Raw genomic sequence first — 27,097 nt, forward strand, 5'->3', positions numbered from 1 at the left:
GGAGTGGGGCCCAGAAATCCATCTTAAATCATACAGGTGATTTGAGAACCCTGCCTTGATAAAAACAATTTGAGAATTGACAGTCCAAGGCTAGAATAACGACCCCACGAAGTTGTCAGGGACCCACCCAGGCTTTCTTCTGCTCACCGTTCCTCCACCCGAAGGGTACAAACCTTAGCCACACGATTCAGTGTGCCTGCTGGAGTTCTAGCCATCACATCCAAACTCGAAGTAGGATGGGGAAAAGACCAGAACAGGACACTCACCTTTAACAGGACCTTTTCTCACTAGCAAAAAACTTCTGAGACGAAGGCTAGAAATACTGTCTTCAATCTGGACACAGACCAGCTACCTAAAAATTGGGGTCATGTTTCTCAAGTATTAAGGAAACTAGTTGCTTCTGCCTTAATCACTCAACAACGGTAATAAGGAAAACCAGAACCTAAAGGAGTGCTTTCTACAAGTCCAGGCACTGTAATTCCACAGGGGATTACTGGTCTTTTTGTTGATGCAGGAGCTGGGGCTTGCAGCGGTGGTTTCACTCACTTGCTGTCACATAACTAGGGAGTGGTGGAGAACTCCACCCGAGGCAGGTTTATCTGCAGCATGTGCTCTTCACCTCGAAGCTGTGCTGCTCTGATGAAAGTGTTGGTGGAGATGAAAGCAGAGCAGGGACTTATTTCCCATCCATTCCTCATTAGCAGGAATAACATAGCATGGGTTTTGCCAATACTTAATGAGGTTGAGCTTGCAAAGCAACCCTTACCCCACTGCAAATGGCTCGTTTGTTCTTTTGAAGACGGCATTTTCAGTTTACTAGGACATGTCCGCAGTGAGGTCTGCACATGCAGCAGCTCAGGCTTAATGTGAAGGAGGATCCAGGGCTTGTGGGGCCTGTAGCTTATAAAATTTACTATCTCCCCTTAAGGTTATGAATATGAAATTAGGTAGCAGGCTTCAGAATGGCCAACAATCAAGGAACTCTGATACTTAAGGCCCCCTGACTTCACAGGAAATCTGTTTCCAGCCTTATGCTTCCTCTGGCACTGCTAGCTGACCTCATGGGGCACGGAGGACACAGCCATGGGATGGCGAGTAGGCAACTGCCGACCATTTCATCTAGAATGACAATTACCAGTGATTTTCTCATTTTTTTATTAAGGATTATTTTAGGGAGATAGTGTGAGAGTGCAAGAGCACATGAGTAAGGGGGGTGACGAGGTGGGGAAAGAGGGAGAGTACCTTCAAGCAGACTCCCCACTAAGTGCAGAGCCCTATTTGCACTTGATCCCAGCACACCAAGATCATGACCTGAGCCAAACATCAAGAGTCAGACGCTTAACCGACTGAGCCACCCAGGTGTGCCACATTGTTTTATTTCTACCAATTAAACCATTACAAAAGGAAATCTTGCTCTAAACTTGAACACGGATATAAGTAAACAGAAGTCAGGCTGCCCCAATTGGAGCCCAGGCGGTTGGTCAGGAACCCCATCTGTTCTACCTACCTACCTCCACATTCCAGCTCCCAAGGCATTTCAGGGCACCCTGGGTCTTCAAGGATCCCATCAGAAAACCACCTCATCTCTTTAGAGCCCCTTCTTCTTGAGGGCAGAGGAGCAATCCAGAAAGTTTAAATGGCTCAGCCTGGGTCACACATCTGGTTGCTGGCAAGTTGGGGACCAGAATTTGTATCTGTCCAGAGATCTTTTCATTCTACCATAATAATCCTGATTCCTAGGCCAACCCTCAAAATCCAGGCACTGAGCTCTTATACCTTCTCTCAAATGCATCACTTATCATATAATAAAATCAAAGCACAAGCGGTTCCCTGCTTCTCTGGTGATGGAGAACAGCCCTCTCCCCAAGTAGTCCTGGTGGAGGAGGGCCAAGTACTTCTGCTGAAGTCCCTGAAGGCTAGTTTCCTGGACTGCTGGTCCTTTCTCCCCAGCACACCCAGGGGAAGGCAAGAGACAGGGAATGATACCAGTTGGCAGTTTTACAAGTGAGAGGGGAAAAGGCAGGAACCCCTGGGGTCATAGGAACATGAACTGTATTTATAAATGGCAGACAGAAGCTGTAATACCCTGAAGAAAAAAAAAAAAAAAAAAGATTTAAGGACATACCACATGCAGGCACCACAGAGATTTTTATCTTTGATTTTTATTCTGATGGACTTAAATATGGACTTCACACGTATCCTCTTCATTTGCTAGGATCTCAAGTCTTGCTGACTGCACTTCAGGTCTGGGCAGAACTTTGAGAAACAAACTCCTCCAGAGACATATTCCATTTGAAGTGGCTCGTTCCCACTGAGGGGTCACTGTACTTTCTGCCTACCTTGGTCTCACAGTAAACTTTCCTATCAAATGGCTGCTTTTTCTTTCACAGATTTTCTTGGCTCCAACACTTCTCAGGTGGGTCGGACTGCCTCACTTAGGACTTCTCAGCAAAAAGGGGAAATGGTCTTGTCAGGCCCTTCTTTTCTCAATTATCCAATCTTCCTTACAAATCCCAAGCTGGTGAAATCTTAATAGTTTTCTGTAACCACAAAGTGAAGCTCTAAAGCTTTCTTTAAAACAAATTACACTTAGAAGGCAATCTGAATCTAACAGCGTTCCATAGACTAGTGTGTGGTGACTGCAGCTGACAACAAAATCTTGAGCAGAAATGCAGGTACCTCCTGCTTTTCTCAAGTTTGAGTTACACCACTTCATTTTCCTGAAGGACTTACATCAGTACCTGTTTTTGCTAATTGAAATACAAAAGGGATATCCACTTTTCAGAAAGAAAGCCAAGGAGAAAAGCTCAGTATTTAGTGTGTGTTCTGCATGGAGCTTCTAGGGCAGCAGCAGGCACCCCAAGCAGGGACAGTGGCTCCACCAAGCTCTGTCCCCAGGAGCTACAACCAGCCTATCTCGGGGCAGGCCACCCTAGCTTTATACTGCAGTCCAGAAGTGTATGTGCTTTATCTTGATCTAATTTGTGCATCCACTAGCAAGATAGGTCCTAAGGTTTCAGAAAAGCTCAAGAGATTACTTTTTGGGATCTGGGAACACACACACACACACAAAAAAAAAAAAAAAAAATTCCCCATGTAATAATAATGGCTTTCTGTAGGTTACTATTTCAGTTTCCCAAAGTTTTTGCAGGGTTGCTTTACTTTCAGAGAGCACAAGAAACCTACAGTTCACTTCTCCCATATGGAAAGTAGCATCAGCTAGCTGATACCTTTTAGAAAGTGTGAATACATCTCCTAGCATTTTGAGTACCAAAAGGTTGCAAAATAACATAATTACATGTAAAGTGCCATACAGAGAAACTAGTTCGTAATATCAAATGGATTTTCCTAAAATACGACTCTCCTACAAATATGTAATGCATTGAAAGTTGACAGAACTCATTCAAGAGGGAAAAAAAAAAAAGGATGGTAGAGCTATTTATATTGATGGGGCTCAGGACATACACAGCGAATACGAAAGCTTAAGGAATCTGAGGAACTGCAGGCGCAGGAGTGTCCTCTTCCTCATCTACCCTCATCTCCAAAATGGAGGGACGCCAAGAGAATTCTGAAGAAGGCATTGCGGTTCTCCTCAGTTTACTACACTCTTCCTTTGGTCCTATTTTCCCACAACTCTCTCCTCCATCAAATCTAGTATCAAAATGTTCAGGTTCAACTGCTTTGGGTCTTCGTTTCCTTAGGCTCCCGTGTCTTGCAGAACTTAAATAAATTTGCATGCCTTTCTCCTGTTAATCGGTCTCCTCCTACAGGAGCTCCCGCTTAGAACTTGGTTAGAGGAAATTATTTTCCTCCTCTAATACAAATGCATACATAAAACACACACATATATACGTACATGCATACATTCGATGAACGACCAGTAGAAAAGATGGCAAAGTCAGATCAACACGAACAGGGCAACAAAACAAATCTTGAGTGGTCTCCACTTTGGACAGAAATTGTTTGCAGCATGTTGATTTCTATTTTCTTATGAGTCACCTTTCCAGAATCTGAGCTCTGATTAATAATGGACTATATCAAAGTTACATCTCCCTAGGAAAGTCAGAAACTTCTGTGGTTTTGTAGATAAGGTTCTAGCATGTTGCTAAATGTGGCAAATCTTTTTGCCCTATTTCTAGAATTTTGATAATGGAGTTTTTTGCTCTGCATACTGCAAGCCTGCGACTTGGTCACCAAACTAGGCAAAGAATGTCTCATGGGGGGAATCATAAACACCTACAGATTTACAGGCACCTTCAACAAGCACAATCTCATGCACATCTGACCCCAGCCCTCTGTGATTTTTCCGATATCATTCTTACTCTTACAGGTAAGAAAACAAAGGCTTATAAAGATTGTGCTTACCCACATTCTTGGTCAGAACCAGGACCCAGCCTCAAAGCCAGATCTTCTGAAACTAAACCCCAAGCACGTCTCTCTCTGGTACTGCCCGCAACATCCCCTCACACTTGTAGAGAATCTGGTTTTAAAGAGTCTTTGTAAATTGAGGGAACAGGAGGCAGGTGGCCTTGTTACAGGTGAGAGATACTGAGGACCCAGATCACCTCTCACACAGCAGGAGCCATACTGGGTCCAGGCGCTCTACATGGCACCCACCTAGAGTCAGCCACACTGTCCCCTGGTGCTGACCCACACTCCATCTCTAGATGCCAAGACTTTACGAGTTGAAATCCCCCCACTTCTCTGCTCTACCCAGGACTAGTGGCCCAGCTAGGGAACTTTAAATTACCCCTTTCTCCTTCCCCAAGAGAACACAGTTCCTTTCCAAGCTGTCTAGTCTTAGCCGCCTACTGGAGCAGGTTGATAGATTGGAAGGTGTTGTTGATACCAGGGTTGTTTGCATTTTCAAAGGAGCTGATGATGTGAGTTCCTTTGTTTTCACCCTCTGCCTAATATGTGGGCAGAAGAGAGAAGCGAGGGGCCTGCAAACCCTCTTACCCTAGGCACTAGCTACAAATGGAACAACGGCTTACGCTTTCCTTTATTTTTTAAAAGATGTTCTTTATTTGAGACCGAGTGAGACAGTGCACATGAGCAGGGGGAGGGGCAGAGGGAGGAGAAGCAGACTCCCGCTGAGCAGGGAGCCCAATACAGGGACTCCATCCCAGGACCCTGGATCATGTGCCTTGCTGAAAGCAGATGCTTAACTAGCTGAGCCACCCAAGTACTCCCACCTTTGACTACTTTAAACATCACTGATGTTTTAAATTGTAAAATGTGAACCTAAAAACGGTAATGAATTCATGGAAGTTTCCATGTGACTTCTTAGCCAATATATACTCAAAAGTACAGGTTTGAATTTTGGGGCAAGGGTTGCTGAAATGTTTTATGTTGAAAATGTCAAAGATGGGAAATTTGATATACAAGTCATGACTTCCAGTCCTCACAGGGGCTCTTCCAGCAATCCCCAATGCCATAATTCTATCTGCCCGTGTGGAAGCCTGGCCCTGAGTGAGCCCCAGCTGTCTCAGGCCCAGCTGTAGGTCCTTTACCAAATGTAAGCTCATTTTCAGGACTGGCTTCAAGTTTGTGTATTTAAACATCTATCCTATTTCCCCATCCCTCCAGCCCCTCTTAATCACCATTCCACTCTTGTTTTTACAAGGTTGGCTTTGGCTGATTTCACATGTGATAGCATACAGTATTTGTTCTTTGCTGCCTGACATAATCTCATTTGGCATTAATGCTTTCAAGATCCATTCACATTGGGCACTTGGGTGGCTCAGTGGCTGAGCATCTGCCTTCGACTCAGGGTGTGATCCAGGGGTCAAGTCTCACATCAGGCTCCCCAGAGGGAGCCTGCTTCTCCCTGTGTCTCTGTCTCTCATGAATAAAAAAAACCTTAAAAAAAATCCATTTGCATTGTTGCAAATGGCAGGATTTTCTTCTTTCTGGTGGCTGAGTTATAGTCCAATGTGTGTATGTATGTATATATACACATCTTCTTTATGTATTGATGGACACTTAGTTGGTTTCTATGTCTTGGTTACTGCAAATAATGCTGCAATAAACTAAAATATGTGATTGGTATGGTGATTATGGGCAACAGTACTGTACTATAAACATTGAACTTGCTAAGAGATTAGGTATTTCTCGTTCACAAAAAAAGCAATTGTGTGACTGATAGACTCTGTTAGCTGATGCTACAATGGCATTCACATTGCAATATATAAAATCTATCAACCAACGTTTACACCTTAAACTTATACGATGCGACACGTCAATTATATCTCAACTTAAAAATTTAAACAAAAATGCTTTAGAGTAAAAAAAAAAAGCCCACATATATAAACTCATTTAATCCTCATACTGACATATGATATGTGCATTATCTTTTTATAAATGAAGAAACTGAGGCATATCGGCTATGTGTCTTTTCCAAGGAGGCCCAGTGTGGACCACCAGACTTCAAATCACAGTGTGGTCCTGGGCTGGGGCCCCTGGCACTCTGCCTCTCATTTTACTGGATTTTCATTTTCAGAAGGGGTGTGTTTTGTATGCAAACACAGAAGACCCCTCATCCTAATCCTGTTCACATTCAGGAGTCCAGCAATCAAAAGTTTGGAAGGAAGTGAAAAACTACTAAAGAAAAGTAAAGCAGACTTACACAGAGAAGAAAAGATGGAACACTGTGTTTTACCACCTGTAACAGGCCCTGACCATTATTTTATGTATCACTGAGAAAGCAACCTGCCTGTCAAAAAATGACCAGGCAAAGATGCTATCAACTCTAAGATGCACCTTTTTGGGTTGTTTAACTGTGAAGAAAACTCCATTTTTAGAACTGTTGAAATAAGAGTATAAGATCCAGATAGGCAGCATCAGGCAGCAGACTGAGGAGCTTGAGATCCCAGGGGCAGGGGCAGCAGCTTCCACAGTTTCTCTCACAGAGGCCCAGGAAGCTCAAGGTTTGGTTTTACTCCCACCTCAGATTCTAATTAGATGCTACTTCATGACAGTATCAATACCCATCAACTAATCACTGGGCCTGAGGGAATGGTGGTGTGGATTATCTGCAACCAGTGGAGGCAGGTCATGATGGTTCACCCCAAACAGGGTGACCGTGAAATGTGGGAGGGGAGCCCCAGTGGTGCCAGACAAAAACATGTCCACCAGGTTGTTAACACAAGCAGACACAGTGGATTCCAACAGTTCGATATTTGGAACTAGACTTAGATATTAAGCAATAAAGATGTAGCAGAACAGTCGATTTGGCAAGAAAAATAAACCTGACCTTTCCTTTTCCCTCACATGCCTTTCTTGCTGTTATACACACTTCTTTAAAAAGCCTGGTCTGTCTGTCCACCACTGCACACTGTTGAATGTAACAGCGAGTCAAGCACATGTCTTTACTGGTAGGTGTATCAGTAAAAATACAAGTTCCAAATACAGGAGAACTTCTATCTAAAAGGCAAGTCTGTTTTCAAGCATCTGGAAGTCATTTAAAATATCTGAATTATTCATTATGCTTAATTATTGTCATCAAGAGCACACAGAGGATTCTCATAACCTTACCAGATTCTTATCACCTTTCATTCAAGTGGTCATCACCCAGCGGGGAGAACTAAGCACTAATTATTTTCCCTCAAGACATAATTAATTCCCCTCAGAACAAGAGAGCATGGACCAAAATTTCTCATTACCACATTTTTGCAGCTTTGTCCACTTAGATTTGGCAGTGGGCATGAATCCATGTTTAAAAATCGGATGATAAAACATTTTGATTCCAAACACTATTCCTTTATAGGAACAGGAATGGAAGGAGCATATCTTCCAAGGCACTATTTGGGGTACAAACATGTACACAGCCATTGATGTGTTTGCACACTTGGGAATGCAGAGCAGAGCAGCCATCTAGTTCCTGTTCAGAAAGGTCATGGGATCCAAATAGTAAGCTATATCTCCAGGGTAAGAATGTTCATTTAAAAGCCTTAACACAAAAAAAAAAAAAAAAAAAAAAAAAAAAAAAAATTAAAAGCCTTAACACCCCTGCACACCGCCCCCCCGCCCCCTCCGCAGCTCCCCCTCCCCCCTGCACCGTCCGCCCCTCCCGCCGCCGCTTCACACAAAAAATAGAAAAATAAATAAATAAATGAATAAATAAATAAAAGCCTTAACAAAAAAATAAATAAAATAAAAGCCTTAACAGGGACCCTGGGTGGCTGAGCTGTTGAGCATCAGCCTTTGGCTCAGTGCATGATCACGGGTCCAGGGATCGAGTCCCGCATTGGGCTCCTTGCAGTGAGCTTGCTTCTCTGCCTCTCTATGTCTCTCATGAATAAATAAAAATCTTAAAAAATAATAATACAAATAAGTAAATAAAAGCCTTAACAATTCACGGGGTAGAAGGTTAGGGAATATGGGTCACTTTGGTGGTGGTGTTTTTAAATTGAGGCAAGAAACGATGGGTTCACTGGCTAGAGTGGCCGTAACAAATACCACAGACCGGGTTCCTTCAACAGAACTTTATCCCTTCCCAGTACCGGAGGCCAGAAGTCCAAGATCACAGAGTCAGCAAGGTGGATTCCATTCAGGAGCAGCTTCCCTCCTTGATTGGCGGACACCATCTTCTCGACCTTCATGTGGTCTTCTCTTTACGTGGGTTAGGTCCCTATCTTCTTGTAAGGACACCAGTCATACTGGGTTGGGGTTCACCCCTGTGACTTCCTTCTACCTGACTTACCTCTTTCAAGGTTGTGTCTCCAAATCGCACACATTCTGAGGCACTTGGGCCGGGACTGGTGGCATAGGTAGGATTCCCACACAGAAACTCAAAGGGGCAGGATTCAGCCTGTACCAGGTGCAGATTATTGTAAACTCAGTTTCCTTAGGGTAAGCAGTACCAGAAGTGAGAAAAGAACTCAAGCAGCAGATTTCCATTTGTTGAGTTCATTAGTTTTGGTATAGAATGTTTATGGTTAGTGGCTCAGTATTAACTGCTTTGAGACCTTGTGCCCTCTTCTAAAAATACAAACACACCCTCATCTTTCCAAGACCTAAGTGATAAACCTGCTATAATTAAGGCATAATCTTTACGAAACTTCTTTGAAAACAGTAACACAAGTGACATCTCATGTAAGAGCCAATCTTCTGAGAGTAAGCATGCAGGAAGCCATTTCCTGCAAGGGTCTTTATACCATTATGCAAACACACAGCACCCCAGGCTTAAAAGGAAAACAAGATTCTTTCTTCCTTGTAGGCAACATCTGATCCCAGGGAAAAGCATGGGGTTGGTGCAATCTGAAAACTGCAAATAAGCTGTATTTTGAAATTAAAGACATTTGCAAATCAAGCTCTTCCATGGGAAATAAATCCTCCAGCCAGCCCGGTTGTCTTCAGTTTGGTTAAAACCATGTGTAAATTTCTGCTAATAATAAAAATGGTACAAACTCATAAGAACAAAGTAAATGAGAGAAAAAGCTATCAGTGAGTGAGCACTAGCAACAAATCATCTGGAAGAACAGAAAGCAGTGAAGAAGCAGGGCGGAGAAAGGTGAATGCCAAGTGCACGCAGAGGAACAAGAGAGTTCTCAGCAGGATATATACAAAATGCCAGCAGTTTGAGGTTCTAGGTATTGGGGAAAGGCCTGGGATGAGAAACAGGAGGACTGCCCGAAACTGGTTTATCACTCAGTATCCTGCCAGAAGGCCGACAGTGTATTTTCTGGACTTGCGTTTGTTCATTCCTCCAGATTAGGGGCCCCAGGACAAGACAGCACGAGGGAGAGGCATTCTCCTCACTCTAAGTAAGTGGATTAATTCAAATCTGAGCACAGAGTGCTGAGCAACTAGAATACTGGCTGCCAGGTGGATTTCTCTCCAGAGGCACAAAGGGGCCCCATAGGAAAGACCTACAGATGTCGACATCTGGAGGACTTCAGTGAAACAGCCGCTTCCACACCTGTGCAGTGAACCCTCAGCAGGAGAGCACAGGCCTGCCCCTTTCTCATCGGTTTCCAGTGTCTGAACTGGAGAGAGAGCCAAAGATCTCTCCAGCAAAGCCTCAAACATCGGCGAGAGACCAATATACACAAAAGAGCAGATAACAGAAAAGAGACAAAGTAAAACAAAACAAAGTTAAAATAAACATAAAACACTTCCCGAGACATAAGAGAGTTCATCCAAAGCACTAAAAGATAGGACACTTCAGTGGGAGGGCTGGCAGAGGAAGGAGAGGAAATATATCTCATTTCTGGGCAAAGCAAAAAGCCAAAGAAATGAAAATTAGAGGATCAAACCAGCATTCATAATCGGAGTTAACAGGAGTTCCAAAGAAAAAAGAAAAAACAAAGTCAGAGGAACAATGCAAACACAACTCCCAGAATGGAAGAGTTATGTTTTCTAAAACATTTCCAAGTGTCCAGCATGAAGCATGGAAAATAGATACGTGTCATATACCAATGCACAATCTTCTGCAAGATAAGGCTACTGGGGAATAAGAAACCTTCCTGAGAAGCCCTGCCCCCGCAAAAGGCCACATATATAATAGACTGAGAATGAAGATGGCATTCAGCTTCCATAGCAAGTCTACATCAAAGAAAATATTGACCAGTGTTCTTAAAATTCTGAGGCAGAAGTAATTTCAAACTAGAATTCTATATCCAGCTAAGTACCCAGGTATGAAAGGGAATGAATGAAGACATTCAGATTTTAAAAATGTTATCTCATCTGCATTCTTTCATAGGAAGTCGTCAGAGATTTTGTCTCTTTCAAGAAGGTGTTAAGTAAGAAAAAGAAACACATGGGACCCTGGAAGCAGGCCTTCAGTAGGAGGAATAGTGGAAAGGCCCAGGATGATGACAGTGGTTGTACAGCAATTCCTTAGGCCCCCCAAAAAGCCAGCTGGCTTCTAGAGGGGTGTCTAAGGGAAAAACAAGAATGCCAGCCAATTCAATGTGTTGGTATGGAAATATTCAAAGAAAGGTCTGCACACTTCTAGCTGCAAGTTTCTGAAGATCCAATTCAAAAGGCCCGATAAAGGGTCACGTTGCATAACCACATGACCAGCAGCAGGGCAGCTCTAGGCACTGACGGATCCTGCAGCTTACCTTCCCACCTCCGGCTCCGCCACCACCAGCATGCTATCTTCTACCCTGGCTGCAAGGCAGTGCACCAACTTGAAGTATCCAGTCTGCACACCCAAGGTTGGCTGGCAGGCCAGGGACTCTGCCTTGGGGGTCTACAGTCTAAGAAACCTTTCCCAGGAACACCACCTCCAATGGTCCCTGGCCAGGCTCCTTAGAATCCACCAACAACTTAAGGCACGGGCTCCCTGGGATGAGTTTACACCAGAGTTCTTTAAGGCAAGAGCCACTGGAGAAGTGTGTGCATGGCCGGGTGGAGTGGTGGATGAAGCTGGTAAAACCTCAGCACTTCCAGGACCACACATGGCATACTGGGTGGGAGACACTGAATCCCATGCGTCAGGGCCCCAGAGCCCCAGGGAAAGGCATGGACACTGGAATAACAGGGGCATCTTGCCCAGCTGAAAAAGAGACAAAAATGGAACCTGCTAGAGAAGTTGAGGCAATTCTAACAAAAAGTTTGGGGAAAAGCGATGACAAGAATGTAGAAAAATAAGCAAATGAAAATTAATGAAGCAACAATTAATTCCAGGAAAATAAAATGGTATGGGAAATACAAGGAAAGTTTACGGCTTACGTCAATGATTAACAACTTATGTCAACGTCATTAGGTAGGCCCTGAACACTGATTTACCAAAAATGATGCAGTTCTGGGGCACCTGGGTGGTAGTTGAACATCTGCTTTTGGCTCAGGTCGTGATCCCGGCGTCCTGGGACAGAGTCCCACATCGGGGTCCCCGCAGGAAGCCTGCTTCTCCCTCTGCCTATGTCTCTGCCTCCCTGAGTCTTTCATGAAAAAATAAATAAAATCTTAAAAAAAAAAAACCAGGACCCTGAGATCATGACCTGAGCCAAAGTCAGATATTCAATTGATTGAGCCACCCAGGTGCCCAGTGTCATGAAAAGTCTTAATCTAGATTTTCCTATAACAGGAAGTCAGAAGAAAATGCCTACAATAAAGCAAATAAAACCCACAACAAAAACCCAAATCTGCATTACAAACTTAGCAGAGCTGAAAAGAACTGGAGATCTGTTGCTTCTGGGCAGGGCAAAGCAGAGGTGCAGAAAAGCGGGCCAGAGGAAGGGCTGCTGCTTTGGTTTGGCTCTAATTTTCAAATGATACATGGTACTTTGGAGACAGAACAAACAGCAGGGCTTTTTCTGCTCTCTGAACGCACTCTTTTTGTGGCAATCACATTTGCAATGTACTTGCCAAACAAAAGAAAGCTCTGATGTTGCCTTTTACCCATTCATCTCCTCACCCATCCCACCTCCACCTGAGACCCAGCAGGATGACCAATGCCAAAGGCCAGTTACAGGTATCAGCTCTTCTGCTTCCTGAGTAGGGCTCAGTGTTTTCAGCAAGACGGAGGTGGGTGGCATGCTGGTGTCCTGTATGCTGGCGGTCGTCTTGGACCGCCTCAGTCTGGTCAGATAAGGCACAGCCATTCTCCAGCAGGTGTAATGCAGGGACTGGCTTGGGGGGATGTCCTGTACTGCAGGCTGCTTACAGAAAGCCCCAAGGCTTGGTATCCAAAGCAGGCAGAGCTACAGGAGCCCTAAGGAGTCTACCAACCCTTCCATACTGGGTTGCTAACCACCAAGCAGTTTTAAAATTCAAACATCCTACTCACACTTAAATTTAAACTTCTACACTGTTAACAAATTGGCATCTCCTTTCCTCTAACGCAAACCTTGTAAAGGCTTCAACTATTTAAGGGAAAATCTCAAGGGAGAAAGTCTTATCACAAGGAACTATTTACTTGGAAATTCTGGCTCCAAAGATACGGAGATTCTCCCAATGACCTTGACCTGACACCTCTACCACGGTGATGCCCTCATTCCTGTAGCACATTCCCCCCTTGGAGCCTTCTGTTTCGAGTCCCTTTCAAACAAAATCTAACCGGGAACCCAATCCCTAAGACAGCTGCTCTTGCTATAGGGTATTCCCTCTCAAGGCTTCCAGAAGTTCCCCCAAAGCAATTCACTTTCTGCTCCCTTCTCCCACCAGACTCCCCTGGGTTCCTTTTTTTCTTTGCCCTGCCTTCCTTCACAGTCCCCTAACCCTACCTCCTCTGTGAAGCCTTCTCAGACTACTGCTTCTGGTGACGTCTTCTCCCTTGAATCAACTCATGCTCCTACCTGCTATGTATCTGGTTGGTTCCACTGTCTAGGACGGTTAAACCTCTCACGTTACCGCCTCACATTTCATTTGCTCAGTAGTATGATAGAGGAGTTGGCTGGGATTAAAAAAAAAAAAGAGAGAGAGACCATTTTTAGAAAATGTTTTATAAATAGACTCTTATACAAAGAAGAAGCACGTACTGAGCACCCAGATTCCCAGAAAGGTGGACCCAAGCCCTTCTTTTCCACCCTGGGAAAAGAGAAGAGGAAAAATGATTCTATCTTGTTCTTAACTGTGTCCACTATGCCGCCAGTTTTTCAAGTAGCATTTCTATTCCTTTGCTGGTGTTTTTGTTTTTTTCCAGTGTGGGAATGAGGCCTTTCAGTCCAGCCTTGATTTTGTGTGCAACTTCGTGATCAGAACTCTGGAGAAGGCTGAAGAGAGAAGACACAGATTAACAAACAAAAAAGTCGTCTTTCATAAAAACCCCTAATCATCTGCAATTTCTTTTGCCACGCAAGGTATATAAACGATTCATTGATTTGTGAGGCAAGTCCTATAATTATAAATACATCTTTTAAATTGACCAGATGAATGAATGGGGGCTGGGAGCCTATATTGTGAAACCACATCAACAGAAAACATTCTATAATCTTGCTGGGAGAGTCACTCCAAGGCAGGAGCAACTCACCACCATAAAGATTTGGGCCTACATTCGCTGTGATTATCCCAGGATTAATACCCCATCTTAAAAATATTTACTGCGTGTATTCTATCTTCCCTTCCCCACCCGGATAAACTCAGGAACAGAAATGTTGTGTTTTATTTCTTTATCTTGCGGCACCACATGTGCAGAGCAGATGGCCAAGAAGTGCTGAGTGACCGAATTAGCACAAAGTGTATGGGTGCAGGGAGGAAAGGTGGAGGGACCGCCAGAGAGGTAGGAAGGCAGGCCCACTCTATTCTGTAGCTAAAACATGTGAAGGGTTGAGGAGCTTTACCTTGGAGCTTCACAGCCTAGATGTGAAATCCACCTCTGCCACTCAGTGACAGTACAACCAGGAGCAAGTTATTTAAATTCTCTAAGACTATTTCCTGACCTATGAATGGGATCAACAACACAATCCACCTTCTACCTCAGAGAGATTTTGTGAAGCTCAAATGATCTTGTACCTGGAGCACCCAGAGCCTGACCCTTGGTAAGCACTTAATAAACAAGAGCCATTAAAACAGCAAACAAGTCTACTCTGCTTTCTGAAACTTTGAAGTGCTCTATCACCGCAAGTGAATGGAATCCTGGAGGCTGGTTAACAGGGAGGCCGCTTTCTCTTCAAGCAGGGGCTAGGACACAGGCATCTGACCACAGAATGCCAGGGCTCAATCTCCTGGTTTCCCTCTTCTTCCTGACCACATTTTCATGCTGACCTCTGAAACACATCCTAAAAACATTTCACTTGACATTTCCCAAAGTCCCCTGGTCCTCAGAACTTCCATCATGTGGGTAAAGAGGAGGGTTAAGTTAACAGCACCAAGCAGCATCCTGCTGTTTGCAGGAGACAAGCAACAAGTATAGCTCGCCACATGCAAAGCTGAGAAAGTTGAAAAGTGCGCCTCTTAATGGATTTGTGACTCACCAGGTAGTTTTTATTTTCTAAACTGGCTAGGCACATAGTCACATAATGCACAGTAGTAATAAAAGTTTTAGTTGCTGAACACACCCACTGGACATAATGCGAAGCACTGTATATATGCCATTTCATGTAGTCTCCATAACAACCTGTGATTATCATGAATCCAATTTTACAACCAAGATACTAAGCTTCAGAGAAGCTGAATAATTTGCCCACAACTACACAGTGAGCTGGGACTGGAACCCAGAAGTGTGCCTAGAGCTCATGATGATCTAAATGCTACAGAATTCTGCTTCCCCGAGTCATTTTTCAGACTGCATACAAGGTTGAAACTCTTTTTTCACCCAGGACGCCTTTTTGTAAAAAGGACTCGGGGAGAAAAACACTGCACGAGTTTGAAGTAAAATATAAACAAGCAGAGAATTTTACCAAACAAGTCAAGCACATGACAATATTCTAAAACCACAAAAAACTGATTATTGTGTTCATCAATTATTAGGTCATTTGTAGTTCAACTTCCCTTTAGAACCTCAAACATTTTATGTGCTAGTAGCGTTTCATAATAAACCTGTAGTACAATTCTAATGTTTGAAATCTACCTAAGTGGAGCTATGATCGATGAGCAATCTTTACAAATTAATTGTATGGCATGGCTGAATTTTTAGTTAATTGACTGTTAATGAAAGGATATGTCAGTAGTATGTGTTAACACTCTAGATGCCTGGTAAAGAAATTCATGTGAAAAAAGGCCCTGCTTCAGCTAAAGGATTCTGGTTATTCACCATCGACTGGAAAATTAATTTTAATGAGAAATGAATAAAATTATCTGCACTAGCCACATATTTGGAGATCCTGATCTAAGGAAGAAATGAATGCCCATAAGGAGTGTGTCTGTGAGTATATGTGTTCCAAGTCAAATTATATACTGAATGAAGACTTGCAACATTTACAAACAATGTAGATTATACCGCATGGTATGTCGCACTGTGAAACACTGGGAAATTCACATTTAAGACTGATATCTCTTTTTCCAAACCTTGGTAACACAGCAGGGAGAAAAGCAAATCAACAGTGATTGCTGCACAACAACAAACAAATCTATTTTAAATGGATGCTGTTAATAGAAGGGTTTCACATCCATGGAAGTTGAAGTCTCAATGACCTGTGAATTATAAACTTGACATAACTCTGGAGAACAATATACCAGTGGAGCTCACGCCTCGATTCACAAATCATCAGTTTTCTACCATTTTAATTAGAAATAAACAATTAGCATGCAGACTTCACTAGCAAATGCCTCCAGAATCCTTTTAGGAATATTTGGATATCAGTTAAGAAAACTGCATGTAAAGTTAGTCATGATTTAAAAAAGCAATTTTGTCACAGTTTTAAGAAGGACAGGGCTAATCCATCAAAAACACAATTATAATTTTGATCAAAGCCATAAATGTGGTGAGATCATCAAATGATACACATACTGTATGATCTCTCTTAAATGTGGAGTCTTTTGTTTTTTAAAAACGATTTTTGGGCAGCCTGGGTGGCTCAGCGGTTTAGCGCCTGCCTTCAGCCCAGGGCCTGATCCTGGAGTCCTGGAATTGAGTCCCATGTCGAGCTCCCTGCATGGAGCCTGCTTCTCCCTCTGCCTGTCTCTGCCTCTCTCTCTCTCTGTGTCTCATGAATAAATAAAATCTTCAAAAAAAAAAAAAATTTTTTTGTTTGAGAGAGAGCACGCACCTGTGCATTCACACCTGCAAGGGCAGGGTTGGGGGACGGGGGGGAGAGGGAGAAGCAGACTTCCCACTGAGCAGGGAGCCTGACAGACTTGGGGCTGAATCCCAGGACCAGGAGATCATGACCTGAGCTAAAGGCAGGAACTTAACCCAACTGAGCCACCCAGGTGCCCCTTATATGTGGAATCTAATGAAAAACAAAAAGTCCCCCAAACCAACCAAACTCAGAAATACAGAGAACTGAAGCAGGAAGTACGTGTTTGGGGGAGGCTGGGGAGGGTAGAGGAGTGAATAGGGATAAAGGAGACCAAAAGGTAAAAAATATATAAGAATAATAAAGTTTTAAAGAGAAAAAAAACAAGTGATGTGGTCTCTTCTGCATCTGTCTCTCAGGATGGTGGAAATGGGTTACAATAGGCTTATAGGAGTGAGGACCATGTTAGGAGTTGTGATATTAGCTGAACTAATGACTTGTTTATGGCTTGTCATTTCATAATGTGTATTTTAAGCCAACAAATGCTAAATACCAATAGGTGAACTAGTTATTATAGATCTTTTTTTTGAGATAAGTAATAATGACAAAAATAAAGCTCCAGAATGCATATATACTTGGCAAATCCTATGAATGACATAATTAATAATAACTGGGTGTGGGAGGGTTCCATAATTTGGGGAACAAAGAAAGAGGTAGCGAAAGGGATTTCTACAAATTAATCAGATATATGGAGAAAGAAGGTGAAGCAAGTATCTTCTGGGTGAATAGGCATCAGGAGGAGGCCCTGTGCAGAGAGGTGCCCATGATACGTACCTAGAAAGAAGAATGGCACCTCGGTTTACACTAGCCCAGGACTTCAAGTTCTTCATTCCAACATGCTCTATAAGTGTTTTTGCAAAACAACCTGAAACATAGACAATCTCAGTAAACATTATACAAGAGTTAAACTCATCTCCTTCCCTACTGCCCTTAAATCTGTAAGTATGTTTTAATAAAAAGAGTTCTCACTCAATCTCCCTTAACACTAAAAGTTCCAGCTCCAATTTATTTAATGTGTTTTAAATATAGCCATTTATTTCAACTCTGGTCCAAGTTTAGCAGTAATTACTCAAGACAAACAATGAATTCTTATAAAATGCTTGCTTGCTTATGTTTGCATGTCTTTGTAGTCTTTAATGATTTAACCCTGACCTGAAAGGTATTCAGGAAGTAAATGTTTGATAGTAGCACCTCATGCTTGGATGAAATCAAGTTCTCCCTTGTGGAAAATGCTCACTTGGAAGGTGCCATGAGTACAACCAATGGTCAGGTGACTGTTTTGGCTGACACTTGGTAATTTCTCTCCACAAAGCTAGACTTATCATCCATCAAAAATATTATTCATCTTTTGTTATTATTACATTTGTTATTATCAGATTCCCAAGTTCCTGGTATATTTTATTCGCTGAGACAGCTAAGTGAACTAATTCTTGGCAAAGGAGAAACTCTGAAAGCTATGATTTGGAGCAGATGGAAGTATGGACAACCTATCTTGAAGGCAGTATCTTGGGTCGGTAGTATGTATAATTCATCCAAAGATCCCCAAGTGTGAGGACCTTTTAAAAACCAAGAGCCCTATGCTATTTAGCTCTTCATGGCACATGTGAAGTCAAGACTGTAATCATCTCATGAGGGAGACAGCATTTTTCCAAAGGTGAGCACAACCCAGGACAGTATTTCCTGTCCTGGGCCCTCTTCTAGAATGCTGCACACCCCCCACCCCCACCTGGAGGTAGAATCAATGTCTTCTTTTGAGTTCTGGTGGGCCTTTGTGACGGACTTAGCCAAGAGAGTTACATTCCATCACTTCTAAGGCTAAATCATAAAAGTACCATGCACCTGCTTTCTTCTCTTAAAACACAATCACCATGTTGGAAGGAAGCCCAAGCAGTCCAGGGAGTGGGACTGAGGCTGCTGGACTTAGCCAGTGCCAGCCATCATCCAGGTGGACACTGAGCCCAAGCAAGGCAGCCCCAGATAATTACAAGCAGAGCAAAACCAAGCTCCACCAAACCCTGACCTGATGTTGAGAACTACCAAGCTCTGAAACAGCTTGTTACACAGCAACAGATAACCAAGACAGTTACACCCATACTGATTTGGCGCTACATGAATAGGATTTACATGTCAGGTCCCTACAAGCATTTTAGGGCTGTCAGTGTAATTGAATTAAGGAAAAATATCACTAGAAAATTCTTTGGATTTTGAAAGCAAGCCAGAGAGCTTTTCTGACACAAACTCAGCTCGACTGTGTACCAACTTCTTAGTATAAGATTATTCAATACGTTATTTTTCTTCAAAATTTGTTACAAGAAGCTTTCTCCTTTATTATAAAGTGTGCGGTGATATACAGCCTCAAGTCTCTACTCTTAAAGGCACAGTGAGAAGTGACAGCTCAAGTGCCCCATTGATGGCCTCACTAGCCATTAGAACTGCAACTTGCCTCAAGACATAAATTCAAGATCTGTCATTTTTTTCAGACACAGTGACAGAAAGCCCAAACTGTTCCAACTCAATGTGGGGGAAATCTCCTTAGTGGCTAAAATACTGGATGGAGCTCAAATTTAGTAACAGAAAGTCTGGTCAAAGGCAGGACCAAGAAAGGAATGGTACACAAGTTTTTAATTAGATTAAAAGATGCTGTCATTCTCTTGAAAGCGGAGTTTCCACAGAGCAGCTGTGAGGGTTGTTTCAACACTTTGTGTTTCAACACTTTGTGAAAATCACAAAGGCCAAGGACTAGCTTGCTCTGTGGTCACATGTATTTCAATGCTAAATAGGTATTAGTTCCAAATTCTCATGAGGTTAATTTTGTTTATCCTTTCCTCCAAACTAGAAATAAATATCTTGCTTTTCAATTGGGGTAGTGACAATCACGAATGTCTCCCTGCCCCAACTCTCATTCCCCTAAAGGAACAGAATAGCATTTTAGGGCCCTGACCACGCCAGGTCTGAAGTCTACGGTAGCTAGGGAGGAGAGGAAATGAGGGAGGGTGGGGAAGAGAAAGGAAATTAAAGGACGCCAGGACATAAATTTTCAGCATTTACGAAAGCATTACTTGCAAGCACTAAATCATTTCTTGTCCATAGACACTATTTCTGAACACTCAACAAATTTCATGTGACCATAAATGGCAGGCATACAGTTCAGGGATGGGAAGGGTTTAGGAAATTTCACTGAAGATATAAGTTCATGTTTTATAGCCTACCTTCTCTTCCACTTTCCTTCATCTTCTCATCTTGTTCTATCAACCACTTCAGAACTAGGTGTCCTGCGGGATGTTCTGCTATGTGAAGCTATAAGGAAAACAAAAAGCTGTTTTCAGCCATGCCCTGGCCTACTATCTGTTCTCTGACACACACAGGTAAGGATGCAAGTGGAAGTCCCATGATGCTTAGGAGGTCTTTACTGAGCATGACCATGAATACCTGGAGAGACCAGCGATCTAGTCCAAGCCCTAGGCTTAAATTAGGATGTATATTCAAGGCAGCCACTAAAAAGCACTCAGGCTCAGCTTCAGGAGCTCCCAGCTGAACAGCACCAGCACAGTGCTCATCTCAACATCATGATCACCACTGTTCAGGATGCAACATGCAGTTCTGAGGTGCACGTAAACTTATGGGACACAACGTTACAGCTGAAACACTGAAAGCTGGTGCTGAATGATGTTTAAATATTAACTGGTCCCACATACGTAGGAGCTCTCTACCTAATGAGCATGGGAGACAACAGGCTCAATCTCTTAAGGAGAAAACTCGTTATGTGTACATCTTCCCAGTTTGACAATCTGCTCTGCTCTCGGAGTCAGGGTTCAGGGCTTCTTTAAGATCCATGGCCCCATCAGCAAACAGTAGGCTCCACACACACACCTGCTCATCAAGAACTTAGTGTAGGACAAAGCCCCTGCACGGTCTGCCTTCTGCCTTCCTCTTCCCTCTGCTAACTTATCTCCCACCTTCAACCCGAGCCTTCTGTTCTCAAACAAGCCGAGCTTCCTTCTTCCTTCAGACTGCTGCACGTGCTCTTCCCTCTGCCTACAATCTTTTTTCTGCCACTCTTTATTAAGCTACAATTCACTGGTCTAGATGTTGCTTTCACTGCCTCAGGGAAGCCTTCCTGGGGACACGCTGGCTCCCATTTTCCTGACAGTCCCACAGAACCCATAGGTTTCCCTCACAGCACTTATCTCAGTCCTCACTTAGGTCATTATCTGTGCACATCTTCATTTAAATAACGTGCTCAAATAAAACAGTAAGCTCTTGGGAGGGGGCGGGGAGAGCGGTGCTGACCACTGCCTCACACAAATCAGGTGCATGAAATCAATGAACTTAAGATGTAAGGCAGAGTTACTCAAAGGCCAAATAACATAGGCAGTAGATATCAGAAAGAGCAGACTTTTTTTTTTTTAATTTATTTATGAGAGAGAGAGGGAGAGAGAGAGAGAGAGAGAGAGAGGGCAGATACACAGGCAGAGGGAGAAGCAGGCTCCATGCCAGGAGCGCGATGCAGGACTTGATCCTGGGACTCCAGGATTGCGCCCTGGGCCAAAGGCAGGCGCCAAACCGCTGAGCCCCCAGGGATGCCCAAGAGCAGACTTTCTTAATGTGAGGGAATTGGGGGAAGACTTTGATGAGAAGGATTCTGGGGAGCTTGTAGGATGAGTGAGGCCTTCTATAGTGACAGCACAGCAAAATGGAGACACAGGTAGCATCCAGGCTGAGGAAAGACACGTGCAAATGCAGAGAGGCGCCAAAATCCAAAGCAAATTCAAAACATATTTAAGAGCACGTGCTCTTCCCTCTGCCTATTTCTGCTATGCTAGAAAGGCAGCCTGGGGCCAACTATGGACAACAGAGAGCCACATTAAGAAGATTCTGTTTTTCCTCTGTAGGCAATATGAAGTCACAGGATGATTCTGAGAAAGATGGTGTGGTAATGGCACCAGATTTTGAATTCACAATGATCAGATGTGCTGTAAGGATGGGGTGAGTTCAGACAACAAGCATTAAAATTCTCTTGAAAGCAATGTTCTCAGTGCCTGGGGTTTCTGCGACACTGCCATTTTCCACCTGTCTTGCAACAGCCATTACCTCTCCGTCCTTGCCTCCAGGATGTAGCTCTGTCGCTGCCAAGCTGGCAATGGCATCCATGGCAGGCTGAATGTCTCCAATGGCAGCTCCCAGAATGTCAGATACCAACACACATGCAGACTTATCTAATACTACTTCTTGGGCATGTCCTTGCAAGTAGCTTAACAAAGCTGGAGAGATGGACTCTAAGAGCTCTCGTCGGCGGATCGCTGTATCTTTCTTACTGTCGGAACACAGTGAATGAAGCATTAAGGTCAGATGAATGGCAAAAGAAATACAGTGATCTTATTATCACAAAAACCTCTAAGGGCCTCAAACAGTCTTTGTCAAATTTACTGCACTTGTCTATCTCTATTGTGGGTGCAGGTAATAAGCAATTTAAGGATGGGATATCGGTCTTTCATCTTTGTGCCCCCAGCATCTGAACAGTGCCTGGCACAGAACAAGCACTTAATAAGTGACCTTTGCCTTGTGTAATACCAAAACAGCCCAAACCAATCCAAAACCCAAACAAGAGCAACAATAAATTATAAGACAGAATTAGACCACTTAATGGCCTCTACTCTCTAGAATACTTCATTATGTGATGCTAAAGTGAAACCAACTTCCAGGGAGGATGGCAGAGTAGGGGACCTCAGGATTACCTCCTCGCATGGATACAACTAGGTAACACCCACATCAGTGTAAATAACCCAGAGAATGACCACAGGACTGGCAAAACAGAGTCTCCAGAACTAAATATAGAGAAGAGGCCACATTGAAGAGGGTAGGAAGGATGGAGACATGTTGGGAGCCAAAAGGACCTCTGGGACTGTCCACAGGAGGGAGGGATGCAGTGGGCATGGAGAAGGGAGGGAAAGAGTCCTCAAGCCTGCATCTCATGCACAGGGTACCTATAAGGGGAAGGCAAGTCCCCATAACATTTGGCTTTGAAATTCATCAGGGAATGATTTCATGAGTTCTTATAATCCATAGGGCTTAACACCTGGAACTTGAACAACACTCTCCACCTGATTTAACCAAATAGCGTGCCCCACCCCTGAGCATGTCTGCCAACATACTCCCCCCAGCTAGGCCTCAGCTCCAGGGCCCCTCCCAAAGTAGATCAGCATAAACCTTGCTAACGCTACAGCTCCACACCACATTCTTTTACAGACCTCCCTCCTCCAAACGCCCTTGGCTAGAGATCATCCAAAGCTGTGTCACAAGCTGTGGCAGTGTGCAAGCAGCCCTCACAGGGGCCAGGGCCAGCACCATTCCAAAGCAGAACATCCATTCATGATAAAAACCATCAATAAAGTAGGTTTAGAGGGAATATACCTCAACACATAATAAAGGCCACAGATGAAAAACCCATAGCTAACATCATATTCAATGATGAGAACCTGAGAGCTTTCCCCTAAGATCAGGAATAAGACAAAGATGTCTACCCTCACCACTTTTATTATTCAACAGAGTACTGGAAGTCCTAGTCTCAACAATCAGACAACATAAAGAAATAAAAGGAATCCAATTTTAGTATATGTGCTGCTGAAGCAAGCACAGAAATAAAAGGAATCCAAATCAGTAAGGAAGAAGTAAAACTTTCACTACTTGCAGATGACATGATACTACACAGTAAACCCTAAAGACTCTAACAAAAAACTACCATAACTGATACATGAATTCAGAAAGGCTGCAGGATACAAAATCAATATAAAGAAATCTGTTGCATTTCTATACACTAATAATGAAGTAGCAGAAACATTAATTCCATTTACAACTGCACCAAAAAAAGGAAAATATCTAGGAATTAACTTAAACAAGGAGGTGAAAGACCTATACTCTGAACCTATAAAACACTGATGAAAGAAACTGAAGATAACACAAATAAATGGAAAGATACCCACGCTCATGGACTGGAAGAGCAAATATTGTTAAAATATTCATATACTACCCAAAGCAATCTACAGATTAAATGCAATCCCGATCAAAATAATCCTCCTTCCCCGAACTTGAACAAATAATCCTAAAATTTGTATGGAACAAACACCCTGGATGGCCACAGCAATCCTGAAAAAGAACACAACTGGAGGTATCACAATCCCAAATTTCAAGACATCCTACAAAGTTGTAGTGATCAAAACAGCATGGTATTGGCACAAAGACAGACACACAGATCAATTGAAAAGAACAGAGAGCCCAGAAATAAACCCACAATTATGGGCCAATTAATCTTCAACAAAGGATTGAAGCAAGGATATCCAATGGGAAAAGGACAGTCTCTTCAACAAATGGTGTTGGGAAAACTGGATGGCTACATGTAAAAGAATGACGCTGGACCAACTTTCTTACACCATACACAAAAATAAACTCAAAAGAGATTAAGGACCTAAATGTGAGACCGGAAATCATAAAAAATCCAAGAAAAGAACACAGGCAGTAATTTCTCTGACATCAGCCATAGCAACTTTTTTCTAGATATGTCTCCTAAGGCAAGGGAATGGAAAGCAAAAATAAGCTATTGGAACTACATCAAAATAAAAAAGCCTCTGCACAGCAAAGGAAATAAAAGACTAAAGACAAAACTAAAAGACAACCTCCTAAAGTGGGAGAAGATATTTGCAAGTGATAATATCTGATAATGGGTTATATATCTAAAATATTTAAAGAACTTACACAACTCAACACCAGAAAAACAAAGAATCCAATTAAAAACAGGCAGAGGATATAAATAAACATTTCTCCAAAGAAGCCATCTAGATGGCCAACACACACATGAAAAGATACTTAACATCCACTCATCAACAGGGAAATGCAAATCAAAACCACAATGATTTATCACCTTATACTGGTCAGAATGTCTAGAATCAAAAAGGCAAGAAACAGTAAGTGTTGGTGAGGATGTGGAGAAAAAAGGAACCCTCGTGCCCTGTTGCTGGGAATGAAACTGGTGCAGCCACTGTGGAAAATGGGATGGACATTCCTCAAAAAATTATAAACAGAATTATCTTATGATCTAGTAATTCCACTACTGAGTATTTACTCAAAGAATATGAAAACACTAATTTGAAAAGATACCTGTACCCTTATGTTTATCTGCAGTACTATTTACAATAGCCAAATTATGAAGCAGCCCAATTATCCATCCATACATGAAGAGAGAGAATGATGAATGAATAAAGAAGAGGTGGTATGTGTATGTGTGTGTGTGTGTATATATATATATATATATAATGGAATATTATTCAGCCATAAAAAGAGAATGAGAGCTTGCTATCTGCAACATGCATAGATCCAGAGTAGAATGCAAAGTGAAGTTAGAGAAAGATAAATACTGTATGATTTCACTCACTTGGTTAAGAAACCAAATGAACAAAGAAAAAAAAAACAGACAACTCTAGAGAACAGTTATTACTAGACGGGAGATGGGTAGGAGGATGGGTGAAATAGGTCAAGTGGATTTAAAAATAAAAAGCACACTTATCATGATGAACACTGAGTAATGTACAGAATTGTTCAATCACTACACTGTATACTCAAAGCTAATCTAACACTATGTTGACTATAAATGAGTTAAAAAAAAACAACGAACCTTAAAAAAAATTGCTACAGTTCAAAATAAATAAAGCAAAATCAAACCAAACCACATACACTGAGGCACTTAAAGGCATTCTTTTGGCATGATACTTTTTATTTCCTTTTCAAGATAAAAACTTCAAAAATGTCAAACTACAGGCTGAAAGAGGGGATTCACCTTCTGAGATTTAGACAGAGAAGCACGATACAGGGTATGGATGCATGAGCAGATTTCTGGAAACATTACCTACTCGAAATAAAAAAGCAAGCAGAGCAGAGGAGCAAAGGGCTCCCCAGCTAATCTACTCTTCTTACCTGTGTGCGTTGCCGTCTCCTTTCTGTAGAACCTCAATGATCTCTCGCACCGTATGAGCAGGATCTCTGGGGCTTAGTAAATAAAGCAGGACTTTCCTTCCATATTTGTCATTTACTATGTTAGGCAAGGAATTAATAATTTCCTGTAAAATTATAGAAACAAAAAATGAATCAATGTCCTTAAAAAAATGTACATTTGAAATCTAAAGGGTACAGGAGAATCCACTGCTTACCTATTTTCCCCCATGTACTTAAGAGAAAATGCATAGCTAATTTTAAAATCTTGTCATTAAAGCAAAAGACTGACACTCAGAATACAGAACTGATTCTGGACTGTGACCAGTATTACTGAGCAAGCTATTTACATACTGATTGAGCTCAAGGACTTAAAAAATCTTTAAAGGAGTTATCTTCATTCACTATGACCAATAGTTCTTAGGCCACTATCATTAGGGACACTGCTTGCTGGGGTCACTGAGCAGATACAGTTAATTTGCAGCTGCTGTACATGTAGAATCAGCATCGATGAAGAACACTCCTATTAGAATTTACCCACTGAGACATACATGAGGAGAGATAAAGGAACTTTGTTACATTGAACAAGTGAATAAAAGGCTTTTAAAGTTAGTTGCTTACTCATGGCAAATGAAGGCTGCTTAAGTTTTACATTGAAAACAAAAATAGGGGGAATCCATGCAGAAAGAGTCCACGGAACAGTTACAAATAATTACACTCTATGGCATTTCCAATCAACTTCCCAAGAACAATGATCTCCTTTTCTAGTTGTCTGAATTGAAGTAACAAAGGCAATGTCATCCCCCACCCCAACTAAGCTCCTGCGTAAATGTGCTGAGGTTTCCACACAGAAAAGTCATCGTTTAAAAAGTTCTTTATTCTTGGGCAGCCTGAGTGGCTCAGCGGTTTAGTGCCGCCTTCAGCCCAGGTTGTGATCCTGGAGACCTGGGATCGAGTCCAGCTTCGGGCACCCTGAATGGAGCCTGCTTCTCCATCTGCCTGTGTGTCTGCCTCTCTTTCTCTCTCTTTCTCTCTCTCTCTCTGTCTCTCTCATGAATAAATAAAAAAATCTTAAAAAAAAATTTTTTCCTTATTCTTAATAGAGAATCTACAGCAGAAAAAAATCATGTTTTTTCCCCTCTAACATTCCTAATTCTTTTAACAAGCCTAATAGATATTCCAAGCCATACATGTTTGAGCAGCACAGATTCTGCAGAACTGGCTAAGGCCACAGAAAGAATTCAGTGCAACTCTTCAGGTTTACACATGAGGAACCTATGAAGGGGACAAGAGACTTGCCAGATGACACAGCATGTCAGTGGCAGGGCTCTGACTAGCCTTGGTCTCTTGATTTCAGGGAAAGAATTCTCCATGAGATAACATACACTCAGATCTGCTATTCTCTAATTACAATGAGATTAAGTTAATGCAAAGGAGCCAAGCTAAAAATGAAGTTGGTCATTGAGATCCCAATACTACAAAATTTATGA

General features: G+C 42.5%; 1 protein-coding gene across 3 annotated transcripts in view; it reads right to left on the reverse strand.

Moving 5' to 3' along the window:
* Positions 1–13,375: 13,375 nt before the first annotated feature.
* The window catches only part of PUM3 (pumilio RNA binding family member 3), a 44,677-nt gene continuing 30,955 nt past the window's right edge, over positions 13,376–27,097 (reverse strand). For all 3 annotated transcript variants that reach the window (XM_025423428.3, XM_049092480.1, XM_049092481.1), the window contains exons 14-18: positions 25,593–25,735; positions 21,720–21,942; positions 19,838–19,925; positions 17,403–17,493; positions 13,376–13,664 (exon numbers count right to left, since the gene is read on the reverse strand). In XM_025423428.3, coding sequence (XP_025279213.3) covers positions 13,532–13,664; positions 17,403–17,493; positions 19,838–19,925; positions 21,720–21,942; positions 25,593–25,735 — 678 coding nt within the window. In that variant the 3' untranslated portion in view covers positions 13,376–13,531. The remainder of the gene's footprint in view (positions 13,665–17,402; positions 17,494–19,837; positions 19,926–21,719; positions 21,943–25,592; positions 25,736–27,097) is intronic.

The sequence above is a fragment of the Canis lupus genome, chromosome 1, assembly GCF_003254725.2.
Source record: "Canis lupus dingo isolate Sandy chromosome 1, ASM325472v2, whole genome shotgun sequence".
In the NCBI taxonomy this organism is placed as follows: domain Eukaryota; kingdom Metazoa; phylum Chordata; class Mammalia; order Carnivora; family Canidae; genus Canis; species Canis lupus.